Genomic DNA, 23858 nt, shown 5'->3' on the forward strand with positions numbered 1-23858 from the left:
CTTATACACCTATAACATTTTATCACAATAACTTAATTTAAACCTAACCAATCATCTTGAGAAAAAAAAACACACACACAACATGAAATCTGCACAACTCCACAACCCAGCACAGAATAAAATCGCCATAATCCTCGCAAACGGCACCAACTCCATAATTTCATATCCATCGCAATCGTCCACACGCAAGACAAGAAGGGAAAGGGGTCAAAACATAGAAATCAAAAACACACCCATCATTACAGTAAACTTTATTCAAACAAAATACTGCAGCCAGTCTAGCCAGCCCAACATAACATTTTTTTTTTCAAAATTTTTTAAAATAGTAATCGATAAGATTGCAACCTTATTAAAAGCGCAGAATAACTTAAAATTTTGCCAGTTAAAATTAGTTTCCTTTTAAATAATATATAAATACATTACGCAAATAAACATAAAATCATTGTCACTAAAATAAAAACTAAACTGAATAATATAAATTAAAACCAAGAATTAAATACTAACAATTAAATAAACAATCAATTTGCATATCTCGCACAAGGTTTTCTACATTTTATTACCTAGATTTTTATTTTTTTTTTGCAAGCGTATTTTTTTTTCAAGTACATAATACGGATACGATTTCATTATTGGTCTCGAAGAGCAAAAAATTATACGTTCGGATTGGAAAAATTCTCAATTTAGATTTTAGAATAGATTAAAATTTCAATTTTTCTGATATTTACAATATGGTTTAAAACGAGCTTGAAATTATTTCATCGAACCTGAACGCAACAAAATCAAAATTTCAAAAGAAAAATTTCTAACTGATCATCGAATGTGGCCCAGGAAGAGGAAAGTGTGACAATAAAGTCTGATCACCGCGAGCAACCAATTTCCAACACTTGATCAACTTTTGACAAAAGGGCACAAATTTTCGAATGATTACAGATCAGAAAAAATGCAATAAAAATATCAAAAATCGAACGGTGAGAGGGGGGGGGCTCACCGAGTAATCATTTTCTTCCTACGCCACAGCAACCGAACAAATTGATTTTTCTAAACGTATTATGAAAGTTTTAAAGTTACAATTTTTTTTTAAACAGAATGGAACATTAATCGTACATTTTCCCAAAAGAAAAAAATGGTTTACAAAATAAATAAAATACATTCCTAAAGTATACAATGGTTTGACTTGGAGAAAAAAAAACAAAATATTATAAATTAAAAAAACAAGTGAAAATTTAAAATGGTAAAATGTCTTTTAACAATAATATTACACAAGCCATCCGAGCGACTATACGAAACTACACGTAAGTAAGCATTCTTCTTCGTGTAACTCTCACTTGTAAAAATTAATATCATACCAGTTGATAAAATCGTATTGCACTTTTAGTATGTATAACCAATCAACAATAAAATTACTTACGGTTTAAAAAGTAAACATTATACTTTTAGGTAGGTAATAGAAAAGGAAAAAAATATAATATAAAATACGTCCAACGTTCATTTACCACATTGAAATTATTTCAGTCCAGATTATAAATTATTTGGCTCCTTATTATAAAAAATACAATTAACAAAAATGATAACAAGAATACGACAAAATTATCACAAGTGTGTGTGAAAGGTTGGCTGTTGAAAAAAACAATCTTCTCGAACAATATCACGGTCCCTGCTGTGAGCTGTCTTCGGTCTTCGGATGAATTGTTGAAAAAAAAATTTGTGCGTTCATCGATGTTGAAGCGAAGAAGAAAAAATAAAAAGGAGGAAAAATGAATCTCGTACAAAATAAGCTACAAAGTAAATAGATCTACGATTATCTTAGTAACAATGTAAACACACTTCCGGATGAACATGTCAAATGCAAAAGCGTATCAGTCTCATCGATTATTTTTTTTTTTTCATTTTAAATCAGTATAAGCTCGAATATCACAAGTAAATTCAAACGAAAAAATAATTAAAATTACATACTATATAAATTTAAACAAAAAGAAAAAAAATGAAATAAAACTAAAAAATTTGGATAGGTAAGATATGTACCATCTTCGTTATCAACACTTTCGTTAGGTACAATTAAATAATTAATTTGAGACAAAACTCGAAAATTTTCGAAAACAAAACAATTAACGTTTACTTTTTTACCAATTCAAGTTTCTCGTTTGCTTGCTTGTTTCTAATTAGGGTTTTTTTTCTTCATCTCCGACGAATGAAAGTTTCGTAATTTCATCTAACACAGATCATCGTAATAATTTGTAGTAAATAAAAAATATAAAAATAAAAAAAAACAAGCAAGCGAAGATTTAGTTTTTTTTTTTTTTTGAAAAGTAGACCTATTTTTCATACTTCTTCACAATTCCCTCTTTTTCGACGATAAAATTTACATAATAATTTATTTTAAAAAAAAAATAGTACTCGCTAAATAAATGCCTAAAAAATAAACTCGCAACGCTCATAGTCATCAAAATAACACAAACGAACAAACAAAATTTTCTAACATAGAAAAAAATTAACATAATTTTCTCAAAAAAAATTCTAGGTATTAAATAAATAAAATTTCACATCATACCACCCTGTTTTCGGGGTAAAAACAATTTATATAAATATACCATCGAGTCAACGAACCCGAGGGTAAAAAAAAAACAAATAAAATTTCAATTACCTAATTTTAAAATTGGTATACTACAATATGGTAGCTAAGGATTTTTAAAATAAAAATCTGGCGATAAAAAGTAACTAAGAAATCTTAAACAAAAATTCAATTAACATTACTGGAATGATTTTTTCCCCTAATATCGAAAAAAAAAAAACAACAATGGAACGTAATACATTACGAAAAAAAACACAAGTTTTGGAATGAAGAGAAAAAAAAACACAAGTACATAAATAATAACACGTTAGGTAGCGTAAAATATATAAGGCAAAAAAAAACAAACAAAAACAAAAACAACAACAAACCTACCCTCGAATCAACAATTAAAAATTTGCTAACAGTCGTTTGGATTTTTCTAATTAAAATTTTCCCAGGTAGGCTGCACTGTAAAGTATGTACAAAAAAAATTGTGTTTTTCTTTTTTGGTGGTGGTGGTGGAAGATAATGGACGTTTATTTACATAAAATAGGGGGCGAGGGGAGAGGGGAAGGGGGTAAAGGGGCGAACCTAGGTATATATCGTAGGTATAGAAGACGGAGAAAGGGAGAATCATTAGCCACTAGAGGTATACTTATAGAATATTTTAAATGCTAGATTTTTTTTACTAAATGAAACAACCTAAGTCGTTAGATTTGTAACATCCTTATGCGATAAACTTATGAAATATAATTTTTTTAAGTTTCCTATGGTGTGTTTTTTTTTGGATCGGATCGTCATGAACCTAGAAAGAAATTTTCAATGAAAATCGATTCTGAGAAATAAAAAATAAAAATAACTTAATAAAAAATTAGGTTAGAAACAAAAATTATTTTTAATTTTTTAAAAATTATAATGTTATTGATTAATTTTAAATTTAATTTTATCTATTTATTTATTTATTTACGATTTGGTTAGTTTTTTTTTTAAATTAAAAAAGATATGAAAAAAATTGAAACAAAAATTAATTTTACTAGCGCCCTATTTTTTTTTAAAATCAATTTTTAAAATTGAAACCGAATAAATCCTACGATAATTTTTCAAACTCTGTAATAAAATACTCCATCAAAGACTCGTGGGCAATGATATTTAACCGAGTTGAACCGGTTTGTCAACGAACAACCTCGCAAAGAGGATTTTGCTCTTTTTTTGACAGCGAAAAAACGAGTATATTAATCGCTTTGAAAATTATCAAATCCCAAACTAGCACCGTTAATGGTACATTACTCCGAATAAAACCCATATGAGACAAGTCTGGAATGGAAAGTGCTCTAGTTTCAATAAATTTTGGATTGAACGAACGTAAATGGGATATTCGTACCCCCTAAGATCCCGAATTTGTCAAATCCCCTTGGTTTCAAAACTGGAAATACGGTTTTATGAACACCCGGTGGATGAAGATATCAACCAGGAGGGATTTTTGGAACCCGTTTGTGAGATTTTGATCGAAGATTCAATTCATCGGAACAATTGATACGAAATGAGAGAAATCGACGGATGTTTTTTCGAATTATTCGAAAGATAATATATACCACATCAACAATAAAATAAACTTTAACGTAACTATAAGTTAAGATAAATCTACGTACTAAAGTATGAATGAGAATTTAGTCGTACCTTTAATTCGTAGATCCGTTCGGATGAGCGTTTATTAAAACGCTTCCAAATGAAAACAAATTACAGAGAAAAAAAGAGACTAGTAGATTACAAAATGTCGGTTCAAGCAAAATGGAACCTGCAACACAAGTCAACAAAATATTCAAAATTAGATAAAAAAAAAAATGATTACGACTTTGAATTCTATTGATAATACTTAGTTTAGTGGCCATTGGTGTTTTGAAAGTAGGTATAAAAGCATCAAATTTATGTACTCGTATTTTGTAGCCAAATGTACAAGGTGACGATACTTATCTAAAGTTCTACCACGAAAAAATAATTTGTGCGATTTTGAAACTATTAAATGAGCGTGTTCAGAGGAGGCAGGGAAGATTTCAAGATCGTGAACGAGATGTTCAAAAACGTTATTGAAGGTGCATTTTTTCTCACGATGATATCTCAAATTCATAGAAGTAGAAATAATACGAAATGAACCAACATATTCTTTGAAACCGAATTTAGATCTCTAGATCATTTGTGAAAAGATCGATCACTTTTCAGTGATGATCGAGTTCAAAAATCAAAAATCAATCGATTGAAAACATCAATTTTCAAAACACGAATTCCTAAAAAATGGACGCAGGTAATTTTGGTCAATTTTTTTTCGAACAAAACTAAAAATGAATTAATTGGAAACACGATTAACCTTACTTCATAAGATCAAAGCAAAAATTAAAAAACTGAATTTCTAAGGATCGCTTCTTTAGAAGAAAAAAAATCAATTTTGATAAATTTTTACCAAATTAAAAAAAATGAAATGAAACAATAATTATTTAGAATAACGTGGATAATTTCGAACATGATCGATCGTGCATGGTCAAAAATCTGAAATTAATCGATTTTTAGGGTTCAATGAAACGACTAGCGGTCATATTCGGGTTTTTGATCGAGAAATTGGGTTTTCATTTCAAACATGATCGACTATAGAAGATCGAAAATGAATCGATTTTTTGATCAGGAAGTCCGTGTTTGAAGGTAAACTTATTTCTATGTACAGTTTTGAAAAATACTCAATGAAATTGGATCAAAAGTCGAAAATAATTGATTTTGAAGTTCGATAAATCGATTATTAATCGTGATTGCTTTTTAAGGATAAAATTGATTTTTAATTTCGAACATGATCGATCATATTAGATCGAAAATCAAAAAATCGATTTTGGATTTCGATTAATCGATTTTCGAACACGATCGGTTTTTGGAGGGGACAAAAATTGATTTTTCATATCGAACATGATCGATCATATCAAATTGAAAAGCGAAAATAAATCGATTTTGGATTTCGATTAATCGATTATCGATCATAATCGGGTTTTTAGGATGAAATTGATTTTCACGTCGAATATGATGAATCATATCAGATCGAAAATCGGAAATAAATCGACTTTGAATTTCGATTAATCGATTTTCAATTATGATCGGTTTTTTAGGATGAAATTGATTTTCATTTCGAATTCGAACATGAGAAATAATATCAGATCGAAAATCGGAATTTCAATTAATCGATTTTCGATCATGACCGGTTCTGGGAATAAGAAATGATTTTCCATCTAGAACATGATGAATTATATCAGATCGAAAATCGGAAATAAATCGACTTTGAATTTCGATTAATCGATTTTCGATTATGACCAGTTCTTGGGATAAAAATTGAAATAATGACTTTCACCTCGAACATAAATAGCTTGAAAAATCATATCAGATTGAAAAAAATAAATAAATCGACTCTGGAGTTCGATTAATCGACTTATCAGGAAGTCCGTGTTTGAAGCTAGCTAAACTTGTTTATAGTTTGGATGGAACATGATCAATCAAATCAAAATATATCGGAAGCCGAAATTGAATCGATTTTGGAGTTCGATAAATCGATTTTCGAGGATAAAATTGATTTTTCATTTCGAACATGATCGATCATATCAGATTGAAAATCGATAATAAATCGACTTTGGATTTCGATTAATCGATTATCGATCATGATCGATTTTCAAGGATAAAATTGATTTTTCATTTCAAACATATTCGATTAGATCAAATATCAAAAATAAATCGATTTTGGAGGAGTTCGATTATAATCGACTTCAGATCAGGAAATACATGTTTTTGAGACTAAATTCATCTCTCATGTTGAACATAAATCGATCACACAAGATCAAAAATCGCAAATGAATCAATTGGGAGGGAGGGAGGGAGGGGGGGAGGGGGTTGATTAATCATTGTTCAATCATGATCGAGATCCAAACTATTGCTCTTCTCAAACATATTTCCAGCGAAAAAACTATCTTGCTAGAATTCGGGACTCAGGTGACAAAATTCCAACAGGGTTATTATAAAGTTCTAATGATGAGTAAAATGAAATCAAACTTGGCGAAATGGAGTTCTTTTGGAAATCAGATTTGACCCTCGGAATGGGAAAGTTCAAAGCTGAAAATTACAAAAAAGTAATCTTCAGAAGTCCATGATAAGTGCCAAAATTGATAAAAATTCTGAGTCAGAATATCCAAATTCCAGCACCTCATTGAGGTGAAAAAACTTTCATTACCCCCCTCCCCCCATTGTACTGGTATCAAAAAACTTATAGGACCAAGATATTGAGCAGTCTAATTATTTAGGGGGGAGGGGGTTAGGTTGGTCTTGGCTCACATTCTTAAAATTTCGAAAACATCTGAATCGTTTATTTCAAGAATTTTTTCAATTAAAAAATAAAAACGAATACAAATAATTCAGTCATATTTGTAGTAACAGGATCTTTAGACGGACTGAGGAATAGAAGGGGAAGGGAGGGGGGTTCAATGCCATGAAAATTTCTAAAATTAGGAAGAGTAAATATTTCAAGGAATTTTTCTACATTTCAGCATCGTATTGTTTTCTTTCGACCAAAAAGCCAAAAAAAAAACATAAAAAGCGAACCTCAGATAATAATGTTGATCTCACCGAATCCATTCAAAGGGACCAATAACAATAATTTTTAAAAACGAAAAAATTTGCCTAATTCGACAACTTTTTGACTAAAAATTTTGACCAACTCGAAAAAAAATATTCACACTTTGAAATTTCAAGTATCGAAATTTTCGAACACCTTGTACACAATTGTGAAATTTTCATCATCGCTATCGAGGGGATAAACAGCTTCGTTCGAATCATCTCGTTATAAGCATTTTCCAGTCAAAAGTTACTCGTAGGTATTTCAACTCAACTCGACACGACAACTTTCGCGTCACATTGTATAAGTAGGTACCTTAAGTAACTTTCTATAATTGGAAAACTTTCAAAAATAGGTATTTACCTAACCTACCTACTATCGTAAGTTTTGAAAATTTAATTAACGATACATATTTTTGAGTGAAAAAATTAACCCACGATATCGATAGGTAGGTACCTACTAAGTGGATTTTTCACATTTTCTGTCAATTTTTTAGCCATCAGGGGTGGAGGATCATAAAATTTCCTAGCATATGTAAAGGTAAAGTACTCACCATTAACTAGTTTATTTACTATTGGTGAAAATTTGCCGGCTAACTTGTACTTAAGTTATTTATGGCTTTTTGAAGTGGAATGGTTTTTCTGAAACATGAAAATACACAACGATTCGAGTTATTAAATTAATATTATTCGAACAAAAAAACACTTGTTGCTGGTCGACTCGAGCTCATCTATACTTACAAATGCAACATTATTTGTTTGTAGCGTCTGCATTCCAACTAATTGTTGAAGCTTTTGTAATTGACTTAATAACGAGGTGTTGGTATCTTCTAAATTTGTGATCTTTTTTTTATATTCTGTATTTTGAGAAGAAAGTAGTTCGACTTTTCGTTCAAGAGCATCCATATACTCCTTTTTTTTCCGTCTACTTTCTTGTGCTGAGATCTACGTACAAAAAAAAAATCATCGTATTCGTTATTTTCAAAAAGCATCATTTATATTCACATCTGTTTAATATCGATTAAGGTACATAATATTATTAAAGTCCATTCGTCGCGCAGAAATTAACACGAGGTTGTTCGAAAATCGTCAAAAAATCATTTCAAGGTTCGTCTCGCCAATAACATTTCAAACGTTTTCGAGTACGACCTGCCAACGCCATGCTCTCGTTCTATTCGTCGTTTCGGCCAAACTCGATGAAAAAAATTAGAAGGAAAAAAAACACGAGCACCCGAAATTACTACACCGCGATATCGCTTTCGTAGAATAATTAAAAAAACACTCGACTCGAGTAAAACCTTAAAAAATGTCGCTTTGAACGTGCGCAATCGATAAGAAAAAATTTTAAAGCGAGAAAGCCTGATTTAAAAAGTGTTTTTTTAACGTTTAAAAAATATGGCCTGCTCGATCCATGTACATATAATACAGGTAGTTTTTTTTTTAATTTGAAAAAAAATTTACGATCATCACGTAGCACGACGACGACGCGACGGTAGCGTACCTAGACCGTGGTCTAGGACAAAAGCGTAATAATTCAGTTTAACCAATATTCCAAACTCTATAAAGCAATTTTCAATTAACTCGAGAGTCTTTGAAAGTTTTTTCAAATATTAATAAAGCCTCGGTTAGTTTACAAATCGGCCGTCTCGTCGAACAACCTGGTTTAGTACAGAGACGAAGGACGAATGAAGAAAAGAAATTATTGAAACGTATATAAGGGTGACCGTAAAGGGTACGATTAGGTAGGATGCTCCTTATTCACCTTATTTTTAATTTTTCGTCTGATTTTCTTTAATGATTTTTCTTCAGCTTTTGACAGAGGTAACCTGGTAGGAATCGGGTACCCTTCGGCTAGCAACGTTCTCTTCTCTTCTTCAGTCAACATTAATACGCCTGTTGATCCTTTCTGTAAACATAATAACAAAATACAAAATCATAATCTTCGAAGCACAATATTAGATAATATATTGATTTTAGAAGTTGTTGTTGTTGTTTTTTTTTTTAAATAGGAGTAAGTATTATTGAAATTCTGCATTAAGCTCATTTTCTCAAAAGGGTGCAATTTTCAGAATTCATGAACTGGTTTCATTTTCATTATTCTAGGAGCTCGAACAGTGTTGTGTTAAAATCTATCTCAAAAATTGAACTACCCAAGCAAATTGGAAACAACAGGAAAAGTTTCAAATATGTCATCGTAGGCAGTAGGTACACTCAACACTTCGAGTACCACCGTTGAGAGAGAGAAACCTTCGCACTTGGCAGCAGTTACCCTAAATACACTTCCGTCATTATTACACGGTACAGTGTGTACATCGTCGCGCGTAAAAAAAAAAGAAATCAACCACCAATTAAAGGTAATCAAGCGAACAATTAATTTCGCGTACACCAGGGCCTTGGTTTATTCAACAATCAACACGCATCCATATCCATCGTAGACGCAGTCGTCAGTCGTCCAATTGTCGACGAGACCGAGACGACGACGATTCGAGGAAAATAAAATTTTCCATACGGTTGTGCTATACCTACTCGTGTAACTCGATACCTTGGGCGCCCTTCAAAAAACAGCTGACAAATAAATACTGGGTACGTTCGAATATAACGGAAACGATGTTTTTTCACACTTATATATGCTACACAACGACAGACCAGGGTATCGAATGAAAATCTCTAAACGAAATTCAAAATATTTTTCATACATTTTAGGCGAGATTTTTCAACAACTCTCCCTCCCCCTCCTTATATACTGTTTCAGTATTTTTCAAAGACAATGAAAAAAAAACCTTTTTTCAGCCCCCGAATATTTAATTTTTATTGATTTTTTCCAACTTTGGAGGTTCGTTGAATGGTCTAGAGAGGTAATCGTCGAAAAAAAAAATTAGGTACATATGTATTTAGAAGAATTCTAACACAGAAATGGTAAGTTTTCGACTTTTACAGACTTCGATTCTACGTATTCCATATTTTTATTCATACATTTTCCCAACTTTGAGAGGCTCCATGTAGCCAGATCAAAATGGCTTGGAGAGCCGGATAGGCTTTCTGTCGAAAAAGTGGATCATTAAGATAAATTCTGACGTAGAAATTAAAAATGTTTCCAGATAAATAAAACTTCCGTGGGGGGGGGGGGGGGGGGGGTTCCAAGCATGACTTAATTTCATACTTATGAGAATTTCGAGAACTAAGGTTTTCAAGTGATTTTTTTTCTTTTTTTCATGAAAACGAAAAAATTATGGGCCAGAGCGAACAAATTGCTAGAAAAAAACTCACAGCTAAGCATAATTAAGAGCCACCCTACATAGTATATAGGTAAGTAAGTAGGTACCTAGGTACATACTTTCGTAAAAAAAAACAACTGATTTAAGCAAATTTTTAGAAAATTTTGAAAATTGCTTTGTGCGACGCTGACTTAAGTATTTATAAAAACTAGGAAAACCAAACTCCACAAAATTGGGTCAAACACATAAAAATTGGCGGAGGGGAGGGGGAAGGGGGATCGATAAATTTATAAAAATACGTCTCCTTGATGAATTGCGATCCATCATTCGTAAATTATCAATTTTTGGTAAATTACTGGTAATTTTTTGGTAAGGTATGGTAATGTTTTGGTAAATTACTGGTAATATTTTGGTAAATTACTGGTAATTGTTGGCAAATTTTTGGTAAATTTTGATAAATTACTGGTAATTTTTTGGTAAAGTATGGTAATCTTTGGTAAATTACTGGTAATGTTTTGGCAAATTTTTGGTAAATTTTGGAAAATTACTGGTAATTTTTTTGGAAAATTTTTGATAATTTTTTGGTAAATTACTGGTAATTTTTTTTGGCAAATTCCAGGTAATTTTTTAACAAATTACTCGTAATTTTTTGGTAAAGTATGGTAATTTTTGGTAAATTACTGGAAATTTTTGATACATTTTTGTTAACTATGGTAATTTTTGGCAAATAACCGGTAATTTTTAGGTAAATACCTAACTGGTAATTTTTGGCAAATTTTTGGTAAATTACTGGTAATTTTTTTGTAAATTACTGGTAATTTTTTTGTAAATTACTGGTAATTTTTTTGTAAATTACTGGTAATTTTTTTGGAAAATTTCTGGTAATTTTCTAACAAAGTACTGGTAATTTTTTGGTAAAGTATGGTAATTTTTTGGTAAATTACTGGTAATTGTTGGCAAATTTTTGGTAAATTTTGATAAATTACTGGCAATTTTTTTTGACAAATTTTTGATAATATTTTGGTAAATTACTGGTAGGTAATTTTTTTTGGCAAATTCCAGGTAATTTTCTAACAAATTACTGGTAATTTTTTGGTAAAGTATGGTAATTTTTGGTAAATTACTGGAAATTTTTAATACATTTTTGGTAAATAACCGGTAATTTTTTGGTAAATAACTGGTAATTTTTGGCAAATTTTTGGTAATTTTATGATAAATTACTGGCAATTTTTTGGTAAATTACTGGTAATTTTTTTTGGCAAATTCCTGATAATTTTCTAACAAATTACTGGTAATTTTTTGGTAAAGTATGGTAATTTTTTGGTAAATTAATGGTAATTGTTGGTAAATTACTGGTAATTGTTGGTAAATTACTGGTAATTTTTGGTAAAATTACTGGTAATTGTTGGTAAATTACTGGTAATTGTTGGCAAATTTTTGGTAAATTTTGATAAATTATTACTGGTAATTTTTTGGTAAAGTATGGTAATCTTTGGTAAATTACTGGAGATTTTTGGTAAATTACCAGAAATTCATTGTGAATTACAGGTAATAATCATTGGTAGGTAAGTTGGGTACGGAGAATTTTTGGGTAAAATGGCTGTCAGTTTTGATAAATTTCTACTTTTTTTTGGAATCATTATTAATTTATAACATTAGGTAAAAATATTACTAGTAGTTTTTGGTATTCTTCTAATAACTTTTGGCTAATTTTTGGAAAATGACCGGTAATTTTGGTAATTTGCAGGTAATTTCGATCAACACATTGGCAATTTGGTAAATTTCTGGTATTTCCGGTAAACGAAGGTTGATTTTTGACAAATTATTGGTAATTTTTGCTAAATTATGGGAAATTATTAATTCGTATTCTTATGTAAATTAGATACTAATAATTTTTGGTAAACTTCTACCATGTTTTTGGTAAATTTCTTATTTGAAAATTTTGGTGAATTACTACGTAGTAATTTTTGAGCTTTAAAAATAAGTTTTGACAGGTTTTTACCAATTTTGGATAAATTACTGAGAGTTTTTGTTGAATTAGTGGTAATTTTGGTAATTCACAAGTTTGACTGACTTGCGGTAATTAATAGACTTGAAGAGTGATATTCCAAAACTCGCTTTGTCCATTTTTATCAAAGTTGGGTTTTCAGTGGTACCTGGTAGATGAAGTATTAACTGACATTCCTACATCATCAACCTACCAAAATGAGGTGTTAAACTCACCTAAATAGCCAATTCACTAAAAATTTAAAAAAAAATAATGTTCCAAAACGTGCTTTGTCCATTTTTATTGAAATTTTTTTCAGCAGTATTTAGTGGATGAAATGTATACCTACACTCCTACATCATAAATCCACCCAAATAAAGTGCTAAACTCGCCTAAAAAGCCAATTTACCCGTTTAAAGGGAAACTGTTTTTCCTCTCTCCTGAAAAGTTGTGAAAATGGACAAAGCGAGTTTTGGAATATCACTCTTCACTTGTATATATACTTACTAAAAACTTTGCAGAAAAGTATTGATTTTCTAATAAAGCCCCTCAAAATGAAGAAAAAAGGAATATGAAGCCAGTAAAAATTTTTGGACAATTTTTCATTTCATCATTTTACGTTAAAATCTTTTCAAGAAAACCACCCCCCCCCCCTCCATCCCCACTTGAAACAGAAAAGCAAAATTACTACAGATATAAATTAGATTCACTCTCCATTCTCTTGATTTTTTAAAAGGGGAGGGGAGGGGTGGCGGTCATAGCACGACTCAATTCTCAAGTTTGAATGCTAAAATTTTTAGGGGTCTTAAATTTTTGGAAAAACCAACAACAAGACAACATGCAAAAAGTTCCAGGACATCTATCAGGACCTTTCTTCAAATTTTCCAATTTTTCGGAAGGTTAAAGGAAAAAACGAGGATTTGGTCAGAATTTTTCTATTTAAAAAAAAAAATCAATAAAAAATCAAGAACAAAAATGAGAAAATTTGTTGATCAAAAATGCAGCAATTCTGGCAACTTAGCATCAAATATTTTAAATGCATTCGAGTGGTGTTTGTCAAAAGATTATTACTGCAGAGTAAGACAGGAGAATCGTTCTTTTTGTTGCATTTTTCTACTTAGGTATTTGTGGTGGTGAAAGATAATTTCAGAGTCCATCTTCACAATTCTACCATTATTCAAGGAGGAGGGGGAGGGAAGGGGCATTATCTCAAAAAATGTTTTTCAAGATTCTAACTTCCTGTCGGCCATTTTTTGATTAAACGGTACGAAACAGAGGTAGTGAGGTTCCCAGTACAAAAGACCCCAAAAATTTTCAATTTCATTTGTTTTTTTTTAGCTTTTTTGATTTCTAAAAAATTGGTTGTAGGATTTTCAAAATGACCTGCAATCAATTTTCAGCGTATTTCGAGCAATAGAAAGTGGAACGTATCAGAGATAATTCAGAAAGCGTTTTCTAGCAGCATTTCCTGGCATAAAAGCGACCTTATTCGGTGGCATTTTTTTTCCATCTCTATACCTAATATTTTTAGAATTCAACGAATCAAGTCAGCTCAATTTTCGCCCTTTTCCGATAGTTTAGATACATTTTGAATATCAAATTTCTATTCAACATACACAAGTAAAAATTTAGTCTAAAATCGAATTTTGAAAAATGTCAGCAAAATAATTGCAAAAAGTACATTTTTGAGTCAGTACTGCTTCCAGGAGTTGTAGAAGAGTGAGGAGGGGAGGGTGAAAAAAATGGTAGAAAATTGTAACTTTCGTTTAGGTTTTTTCAAAATTGCAGACTTTTATACTCAATGTTTATAGAACCAGGACATGGAAAAAAGAGGCGGAAGATAACTTTTTACATAAATTTCGAAAGTTCAAATTTCATCAGGAAATTCCACCTTGAAAACCTATTCGAAAATATCATTTCATCTTCAGCCTTTCTTCAAAAAGAGGGCTAGAAGAGGTTCTACCGTCCAAACGTCCGATTTTACATGGAGCTTGAAAAACATACTCAAATCGACACGATTGCAGATTTTTTGAGCTATCATCATTAACAGGGAATGATGGTAAACCCAAAAAACATCTTCAATCTAAAAGACTCAAGACATACCGGTTGACTGCTTATTAAAGGTGTTTGAATAGGTTGTCTGGTGCTGGTACTGGAAGATGATAGAAATAATCGTCTGGCCGGCGAACACGATGACCGTTCTGGAGATACGTTGCCTGCTTCGCTGTCACTCGATGTGGAAGATGGAGGAGTTGGTGGCAGTGTAAACCCTGCACAATCGACAAGAAAATATACATATAGTATAGGGTACATCGAGAATGGAGAAAAAACTTGTTTCATTAAGCGAGTATTATCCAATCTATTTGCATTAAATTTATTCGTACATAAGTGCTAAATATTATTGCACTACAATTGGATTATCATGCACACTGCGCAGTGCGAAAAAACTAGTTGGCAATTCGCCGAATCATTCGTTGAGCTAGCGAGCGATCATCCAGAGCTGGAATTTCCATATTGGCCACACCACAATCCATGGCACGGCACTGGCTGAAAACCGACCGCAATAATTGTCTATCATAAATCATGGGAATTTTCGCTTCCAACTGCAGGGTTTCAATTTCGTACGTTGGAAATAATAATAGCTCGAGATCACGTCATAATGACACCAAAATTTTCTCAACTGGGGTGAAAATGAAACAATTCAAGAACGAATTATATTGAGCCATCGCCAGCTCAACGAATATTGATTGAAAAATAGTGTTCATGCATTTTTTTTTTACAAAGTGAAAGCTTCTTGCCAATCGATATGTATGTTTTTTTTTACCTGTCGAATTCGGCTCTATCTTAATGTTAAGGTGAGACATGATTAATCTGTTGCTCTGCTGACTTATAAGTCCGTTTCTTAACAGCAGCCCACTTCTAGAACGTTCTGAATCTTGTTTCGTTGCTTTCTACATTGGAACAAGAATAAATACGCAAACCAATACATGAGTTAGATACGTACATAAATACACCATGTAGACATCTAGAAGTACATACATTACATATACCTAGATACGAGTTTGAGAATAAGTTAACAAGCCAGACCAGGGCCACCAAAGGGCTGAGGACTACATTATACGTTATGTACAATTTTTTTCCTTTTCATCGTTAGGTAACACGCATTAAAAGTCTGCGCGGAAAGTACATAATAATATTATAACGTCTTGTTAAAATTGCATCCTCTTAGTGCCCTCTCCCCCTTTCTCTATCTAATGGATACCTACAGTGAGCTGGAGGTATACACACTGAACATGTACGTAGAGGAGAGGCACATACCTACTCGTATAATGTAACAAAATCATTAAACCAGTTTCCGGTGTGGTCTAAGCTAAGGAACTAGATACCAGGTATGGAAATACGCCATTTTCGGTTATAGATTTCGTAGTTTTGACAGTGAAGTGATTTTTTCATTTCAGTCGTATAATGAAATGGAATCAAAAAAATGGTGGGAAAATGTTTATTTTGTGTATTAAAATGAATATGAAGTAAAAAAATAACGTAAATTGGAGGTATTATTAATAAATTGAGTCCTTAAAAATTTTTTTCTATAACCAAAGATGACGTATTTCCATACCTGGTATTTAGTTCCTTAGTCTAAGCCTCTCTCTCACACACTGGTACAACTTTACCTAATTTGTAAAAGTAGAAGCTACGGGTCTGACTGCTGGATACAGCAGCGTGGTAAACTCGTGCAAAATCTTTACAATCACAAGTCCATTAAGGAACTCTTACGTATTACCAATAATCTGAAGAGGGATGAGCCTTTCGATAACCAGTGGTCAGCGAATTTGCTCATTTTTTGGCTGTAAATTGAGGACCCATTATTTAGCAGACAAAAAAGTATTGGAGGAGGGAGGGGGCTGGTTGAATTCTCCAAAATTGGAACTAGTTCGCAAATTGCATAAATCAAAATTACCAAATCAAATTAATTTTCAAAAAAATATCCAAAAATATGAAAAACCAAATGATTTTAACTTTTAGAAAAATGAACATTTTGTAAATGAAAGGAATCGTGAAAAAGAAAAAAAACAATAAAACATACAAAACAAAGAAAAAAATTGAAAATGGGAAAAAAGACGAATAAAATGAAACAAATTCCTCAAAATTGGTGAAAATCCCAATTCTCAAAACATTGAAAAATATAAAAATTCAAATTGAAAATCAAAATTAAAAATTTTTAAATGAAATTAAAAAAAAGTTCTGAACATTTCAAAACGTGAAAAAATCAATAGATGTCGAAAATTGAAAAAAAAATCGAATAACAATCCGATAAATTCTCAGAAAAATTGAGAGAAATACCTACCCAAAATGTAAAACAATAAGCCGATTGTTCGCAAAATTAAAACTCAAATAAAAAGAAAAAACAATTTAAAAAAAACAAGAAATACATTCAAAAAACAAAAAAATAATAGAAAGATTGAAAAAAAATCCCATAAATTGATAAAGAACCAAAACTTTGTAAAAAAAAACAAAAAACAAAAAAACACCAATAAAAATAAAAACCCCAAAAAATCACAACAAATATCAGTTTGAAATATTTGAGCAATAACGGATTTATTTTAATGCCAAAACATTTAAAAACCAAACAAAACCGATAAGAAAACAAAAAAACACAGATAAGACAAAAAAATTTGATAAAAAGCAGGACAATGTTGAAAATGAGGAAAAAAATAAAAAAATAAATGATAGACACATACAAATTGAAAAAATAAAATGAAAAATTTAAGCAATAAAAAAACGGGGAGAAATGAAAAAAGAAAGTTGAAGCATTAAAAAACAGAAAAATTGAACAGAAAACGTTGAAAAATCCAAATACAAATAATACAAAATAGAAAAAATGAATGAAATAATTTTCAAAAAATAGTACAAAAACCTATTCTTTTTTTAAAAAATAGAAAAAAATAGTAGGTAATTTTCATTACTTATTCTTCAATTTTTTTTTTGTTTGATGATTTTAATTAAGTAATGAAAAAAGATAAACGAGAAATAAAAAACAAATATAAATTGCATAAATGTTGAAAAATCCAAATACCTACTTGGTAAAAAAACAGAATTTTTTTTTGAGAAATTAAGAAATGATAAAAGGCGTACACGTCGTGGCTAAATAAAGAAAAAAATTATAAAAAAAAGAAATGAAAAAATGAAGAATGAATTCTCTAAATGACAAAATTTATTTCTCTCAAAACATAATATTATATATTTTTTTTTATATTTTTCAACAACTTTCAGCGCACTTTTGCTAATTTTTCGATCATTTTAGAAAATTTCGTTGGCATCCTGAGCAATTTTTGAAAACTTATTTCAAAATTATTCAAATCTTTTTAAATTTTTACTATTTTTAACATTTTTTTTTTCAATTTTCGACAATTTAGACATACTTTAACAATTTGTTTTCTATTTTTGATTATTTTCTCATATAATATCTGTTAATTTCGAACAGTTTCGACAATATTTCTGATGATTTTTACAGCATTTCTAAAGTTTTAGCAGCTTTACCATTTTTCAAATCATTTTCGATGATTTCAAAACAAATTTCACCAATTTTTCACAGTTTTAGCTTTTAAAGGATATTTTTGCACAATTCTGAAAGAATCTCGAGTCAACTTCAACACATATATGTTTCCCTATTTTTACCATTTTTTCGAAAAATTAACAGTTTTTACACAATTTTGTTCGATTTTATCCGATTACGATATTTAAACTGTTTTTTTTCCTTTTTTTTAAATACAAATGTTGCATTTATTTTAAAGAATGTTGTCAATATTTTAGAAACACTTTAAATTTCAACAGCATTTAAAAAAATTTTTAAACATTTTTTTCCAATCATTTTTATGCAAAGTTTCATCAATTTATCTACAATTTTGGGATACTTGATTTTGAATATTTCTGACGTTTCAACCTGATTCTAACAATTTGTCGTCATTTAAATTTTTTCAGTATTTCTATTAATTTTCCTCAAATATTTTGAGCAATTTTCTCAACACTTCAGATATTTATTTTCATACGAATTCGACAAATTTTTCGTGGAATTTGGGGAAATCATGGGACAATAGTACACATTTTTGATAAGTCAATAAAATTTTAAAAAATCCTTCGTCCGTTTCAAAAAAAAAATAGGTGTAGTGTTCTACTAAATTTTATTCATCGTTTCTAAAAAAATTGATAATTTTCAAGCAAAGTTTTGCATTTCATAACTTTTTTTCACTGTAAGTATTTCAAAAACAAATTTTGGACCATTTTCGGTGATTATCTTACCCAGAAATTCCAGCTCATTTTATTTATCATTTCCCAGAATTTTTTTTACTTTTCAAGACCACTTAAGTATGGTTGTAATTTAGCACAATTTTTGACAAAATTTTAGCAAATATTTTTCATAAATTCGAAAATTATTTCTATACCTGCGCAATATGAACAGCTTTGATATTTTACTCTCCCCCCCACGAAAATTTATTTATAGAAATACCTATTCCGGAACATCGATGCGACCCATCAAAATTATATAAAATTTCACGCTGAATTTGAGAATCACATCAATTTTTCATTTACGCAGCTCCCCACTCCTTTCCAATGAAGATCTGTCCCTAAAACTTGATCCATGTATAAGGATACGAAGCAAAGTTGTTGGTCTGAATGGAACTTGGAAGGTTTCATTTTTTCGTTGTTTCAGCAACCCCCTCACCCTCCCCCCCTTCAATAAACGAACTCAACTTCACTTATAATAGATATGTACTTTGCACCAAAACGTAGAAAGTGTGTCAAACTCGTATACAAAAAGAAAGCAAGGTAGGTGAAATTCGACTTACCCTTTTTTCCGATCTATTTCTGTGCAATGTTGTGACGACTTCCGGCGTTGGTGAGGGCGGGCATGATGAAGGAGGTGAATCCGACTCACTGATAGGTTCATCTTTAATCATAATAATTGGCGAACTTGTATCACGTTCGTTTGCTTGGCCAGCAGACAATTTCAGTGAAATAGCTGGGTAACATTCGTCGCTGATGTCTGCAATAAATAAGAAGAAAAAAAAAACAAATACGATTAGTTTTGGGTCAATTGACTGCTGGAGATCAAAATTAGATTAACTAAAATGAGAGGATTTAATATATATTTTTTTATGCACTCTCACGCCTCTGCCAATGGAAAAAGATCAACATTTCAGTGGCAATACTGACCATTTTTCAAAATAATGAAACAAATGACCATTTTGTGAGATCGCAATAAAAAAATCTTGAGCACCACTAAAAATTTGAAATATTCTGTTTTAAATCCCACTATACGAGTATGCCATAAATCTAACCTATAAGCACAATACGCACGCAATATTTTTACAGCACACGACTCGTGTACAATTTATATACGGACATTATCGCAGTTACGATTTGGAAAAAGCTTCAATTAGGTACGTCTTTTATCAGACCTCTTATCGTATGGACATCTTTACGCCAAGATACGTACATTTTCAATATACTCGTACTCGAGTAATTAAAAATGTAGATATAGAGATACGACCATTTGTGTACGAAGAGAGCAGAGTTGAATGAAGAGGGAGTGAGACGGGGCGAGGGCGTATTACGGTACAAAAATAATGATAAATACAATCAAAACTTGTCACCATACTAGGCTTTTACAGGTACTATACCACATAAATATGTACGACCAGAGTACCCAGCAAGTACCAACTACTCACATACACACATACTCGTATATGTAATTATTAGTATAAGAATTCCTTTTTACTTCTCTCTGCTTATTTTTCGCAAGGATTTGTAACCGCATAATAAAGCATTAATTAACGCCAATCGACAATAGAAGACGGATAATTAAAAATGGGTGTAGCAGGTAATAGAGGTATGCGTTGCTGTGTAGTATATTGTGGCGCGGTGCTGCGATCGCCATCGCAGTCGATACGACCGTTTGTCGTTTTATTAATTTCACTTTCCGATAACGTATAATTAGATTGCAATGTCGTAATTATTATACAGTCAATAATTAGAACGTTAATGAATACTCTCTTACGCCGCTGCTTACAGTAAGTATTAATGTACGTACACTGAGGTACTACTCTTATGGCAGAACCAGCTATGTCCGAGTCTCCTACACATGCAGTACTTTGGCATGGCACCCATACCCGATAAAGTCACATCAAGTGTAGCTGTCTTTCTCTCGAGCTTCGCCCCTTTCCGCATTTTGCCACCTGTAGATTTTAACTGAGATTTAGGTGATCGGAAAGTAAGGGGAGGGGGAGGGGGTGGAAGAGGATCGGGTGAAAATTTTAATCAATTAAGGGAAATTATTTTCACAAAGGATTTCATATATTATTACACTTGGTTGAATGATTTTTTCCAAATTTTGGACATGTCCGGTAATTAAATGGGGTTTAGAGGGCCCTGCAAGAGACCTAATCAAAAAAATAAGGTCATATTCGTGTTCAGCACCCCCAAAAACATATCATTCGATATGTCACATGCCCCACTTTGGTTTTCAAGATTTTGACCAATTTGGGGGGGGGGTGGGGCTAATTTTAACATTTCGAGTCAATGGGAGATGATTCCAAGCTGTTATCTTCTTCAAATTATTTTCTATTTTAGGCATTTTTGACTTACTTGTCTTGGAATTTTTTAGTGTTTTGTCAACTTTTAAATCATTTTCAAAATTTTTCTCATAACATATTTTAAGCAATTTGAGAAGTGCTTCATCTTACTGATTCATTTTTCAACTCAACAATTCCCATATCAATTTGTTCCAAAAAAGCATCCACATTCATTTTAGCGCGTATTGGGGCACTGGGGCCAGCTAAGGAACTAAATACCAGGTATGGAAATACGACATTTTCGGTTATAGATTTCGTAGTTTTGACGGTGATTTGATTTTTTCATTTCAGTCATATAATGAAATAGAATCAAAAAAATGGTGGGAAAATGTTTATTTTGCATATTAAAATGAATATGAGGTAAAAAAATAAGGTAAATTCGCGGTATTATTAATAAATTGGGAACTTGAAAATTTTTTTCTATAACCAAAGATGGCGTATTTCCATACCTGGGCCAACATCAGTGTCCTCCTTGCTACCATACAGGGAGTACCTGTGCATCAGTGAATGGTACACTGGTGAACTGACCCCCATTCACGTGAAGAGTATAATCGAATGTATCGAAGAACAATGCGAGGCACAGATCCAGAAGAGCAACTGGGGACGCATATCAGTCAGATCAAATGGAGTATTTACAATAGAAGAAATTGAAGATGACCTAATGTGGCAATTGTTGGAATGGGTAGATCAACGCGCTCTTTCTATTCAATTTTGAACTAGAAGTTTTCTCTCTCTAGACGTTGACTTTCTCCAGTCACGTTTTTACTTCTAATTTCTAGTCATTTCTGTAAAATAGTATTTTAATGTTTTTTGTTGAATAAAGATGGAAAAAGTCTTGTGGGTTTTTTTGCGTAATATATCATGGTAGCAGACTGTTAAAGTATTTGTGGAAGTATTTTTCGAGTTCGGAAGTTTAAATTCGAGGTGCGAAATGTTTTCAGAAAAAGTAAAGTTTGGTTATTTGTATAATATAAAGCCATTCAATGGCAATGTCGCCAAAGTTCTGATGGAAGATACTCCCAAAGACCTGTGTTACAGAAAGGTAACAAGAAGTAAGAATAAAGAGGGAATTGATAATTCCATCTATGAAGATCGGAAACGCTGTAGCAGCAAGGCAAAGGCAATTATCATGAAGTTCATCGCCGATAGTCACCTCCAGTATGTGGCAGACAAAAAAACTGCTCAAAGTATGTGGGAAAATCTTATGAAAACGTTTTAACAGAAGAGCATTGTACATCAGGTACTTATTTGAAAGAGGTTGCTTCATCTCCAGTTCCAAGAAGGTGCTGATTTGACTGCTCATTTCGCTGAATTCAATCAGTTGATTGCTCAGTTATGAGTTATGTATGGCTGGTGGGAGAGTTGATGAAGTGGATGCCATTTGCCATCTATTCCTCACAATACCTGATTAATTTTAGTCATTTTAATTACAAAATTGTGGGGGAGTGTTGGAATGGGTAGTTCAATACTTTCTTTCTATTCAATTTTGTACTAGAAGTTTTCTCTCTCTCGATGTTGACTTTTTCTCCAGTCACGTTTTTACTTTTAATTTCTAGTTGTTTCTGTAAATAGTATTTTAATGTTTTTTGTTGAATAAAGATGGAAAAAGTCTTGTGCATTTTTTTGTGTAATATATCAGCAATTCCCCAAGTACGCCTTGGTGCATTTTGTTATCCAGGACTTTGAGATAAGTAAGGGCACATTGTGCTCTTATTCAGATGAGCCTTCGGCAATGTTGGCACTCTAAAGTCAAGGGGTGCTAAAAAAAAGGGGATGTGGTGGAGATATATAGCAAAGGGAACTATGTTTTATATGCAGTAACCAAAGAAAGACACAAGGATAAGCCGACTTTGTACAAAAAATGAAAGCTCTGGCAGCCAAATGTGTAGAGCTAAACATCACAAAAATTGGCAGTACCAAGATTAGGGTGTGGCTTGGACCAACTTGAATGGCCACTAGTTAAGCAAGCCCTCCTAGAGTGCTTCAAAGGCCTTACAGCGACTGTAAGAGTTTGCATCCCCCCCATGCCTCACCAGACATGATATCCTGATTACTGAACATGAAGACTTATTTTATTTTATTTTATTTCTTTTATCTCACCTCTACACTTCTATTACGATATTTCCTACCACTAGTATTTATCTACACTATTGTAAATACTAAACTTATAATATAGAAAACAATCTTTTCTTGTGGGCAGTTGGTGAGAAGCCTTAAGCAAGTGCACTGACTGTCCCACAAAACTCCAAATAAACCTCGTGGCAATAACTAGGGGTCCTAACTTGTTGGGATCACCCCCAGACAAAATCACTCCCCCTTCAAACTTTACCCTGTGACGGGTTGGGGGCTCAGTTGAAATCTGAACAGGTATGCGTGGAACATTTTTTGATTTTTCTCTAATTTTTGGGTGAAATTTGATTTTTAAAAATTCACAAAAAATCAAATAACGCGTATCTGAAATTTTGGCTATTTAGGTTCACATTGCTTTCTCCAATTGCATGTTCTTGAATTTCTGGTACTTTTTCAAGCACAGTAGCCTTGCTATTGGCTCACTAGATCAAGTTATGGAGTTACAGTGCCGAGTGAAGGTTTTTTGTAAAAATTTATCTAGCCTTGCAAATGTATAGCCGAGGCAAATGAATATACGAGTATCGACTAACACGTGCGTGAAATTTCATATACCCTTGCTTACTTTACCATTACAAAGTATCTGTTTTGAATGCTACCTTACCAAAGCAATTTCACCTACACTTGCACCTGTCGAACTTCGAACCATATGTATGTGTTGCTTTGGCGATAAATTTTTAAAAACTAGGCATTTCACGGTGTGACATTAGACAATATTC

General features: G+C 31.8%; 1 protein-coding gene across 1 annotated transcript in view; it reads right to left on the bottom strand.

Moving 5' to 3' along the window:
- Positions 1 to 236: 236 nt before the first annotated feature.
- The window catches only part of LOC135842316 (cyclic AMP response element-binding protein A-like), a 232153-nt gene continuing 208531 nt past the window's right edge, over positions 237 to 23858 (bottom strand). Inside the window, exons 3-10 of the mRNA XM_065359712.1 lie at positions 19228 to 19424; positions 15207 to 15333; positions 14486 to 14652; positions 8943 to 9086; positions 7922 to 8125; positions 7735 to 7822; positions 4226 to 4343; positions 237 to 3353 (exon numbers count right to left, since the gene is read on the bottom strand). Coding sequence (XP_065215784.1) covers positions 7790 to 7822; positions 7922 to 8125; positions 8943 to 9086; positions 14486 to 14652; positions 15207 to 15333; positions 19228 to 19424 — 872 coding nt within the window. The 3' untranslated portion in view covers positions 237 to 3353; positions 4226 to 4343; positions 7735 to 7789. The remainder of the gene's footprint in view (positions 3354 to 4225; positions 4344 to 7734; positions 7823 to 7921; positions 8126 to 8942; positions 9087 to 14485; positions 14653 to 15206; positions 15334 to 19227; positions 19425 to 23858) is intronic.

The sequence above is a fragment of the Planococcus citri genome, chromosome 4 (genome assembly GCF_950023065.1).
Source record: "Planococcus citri chromosome 4, ihPlaCitr1.1, whole genome shotgun sequence".
In the NCBI taxonomy this organism is placed as follows: Eukaryota; Metazoa; Arthropoda; class Insecta; order Hemiptera; family Pseudococcidae; genus Planococcus; species Planococcus citri.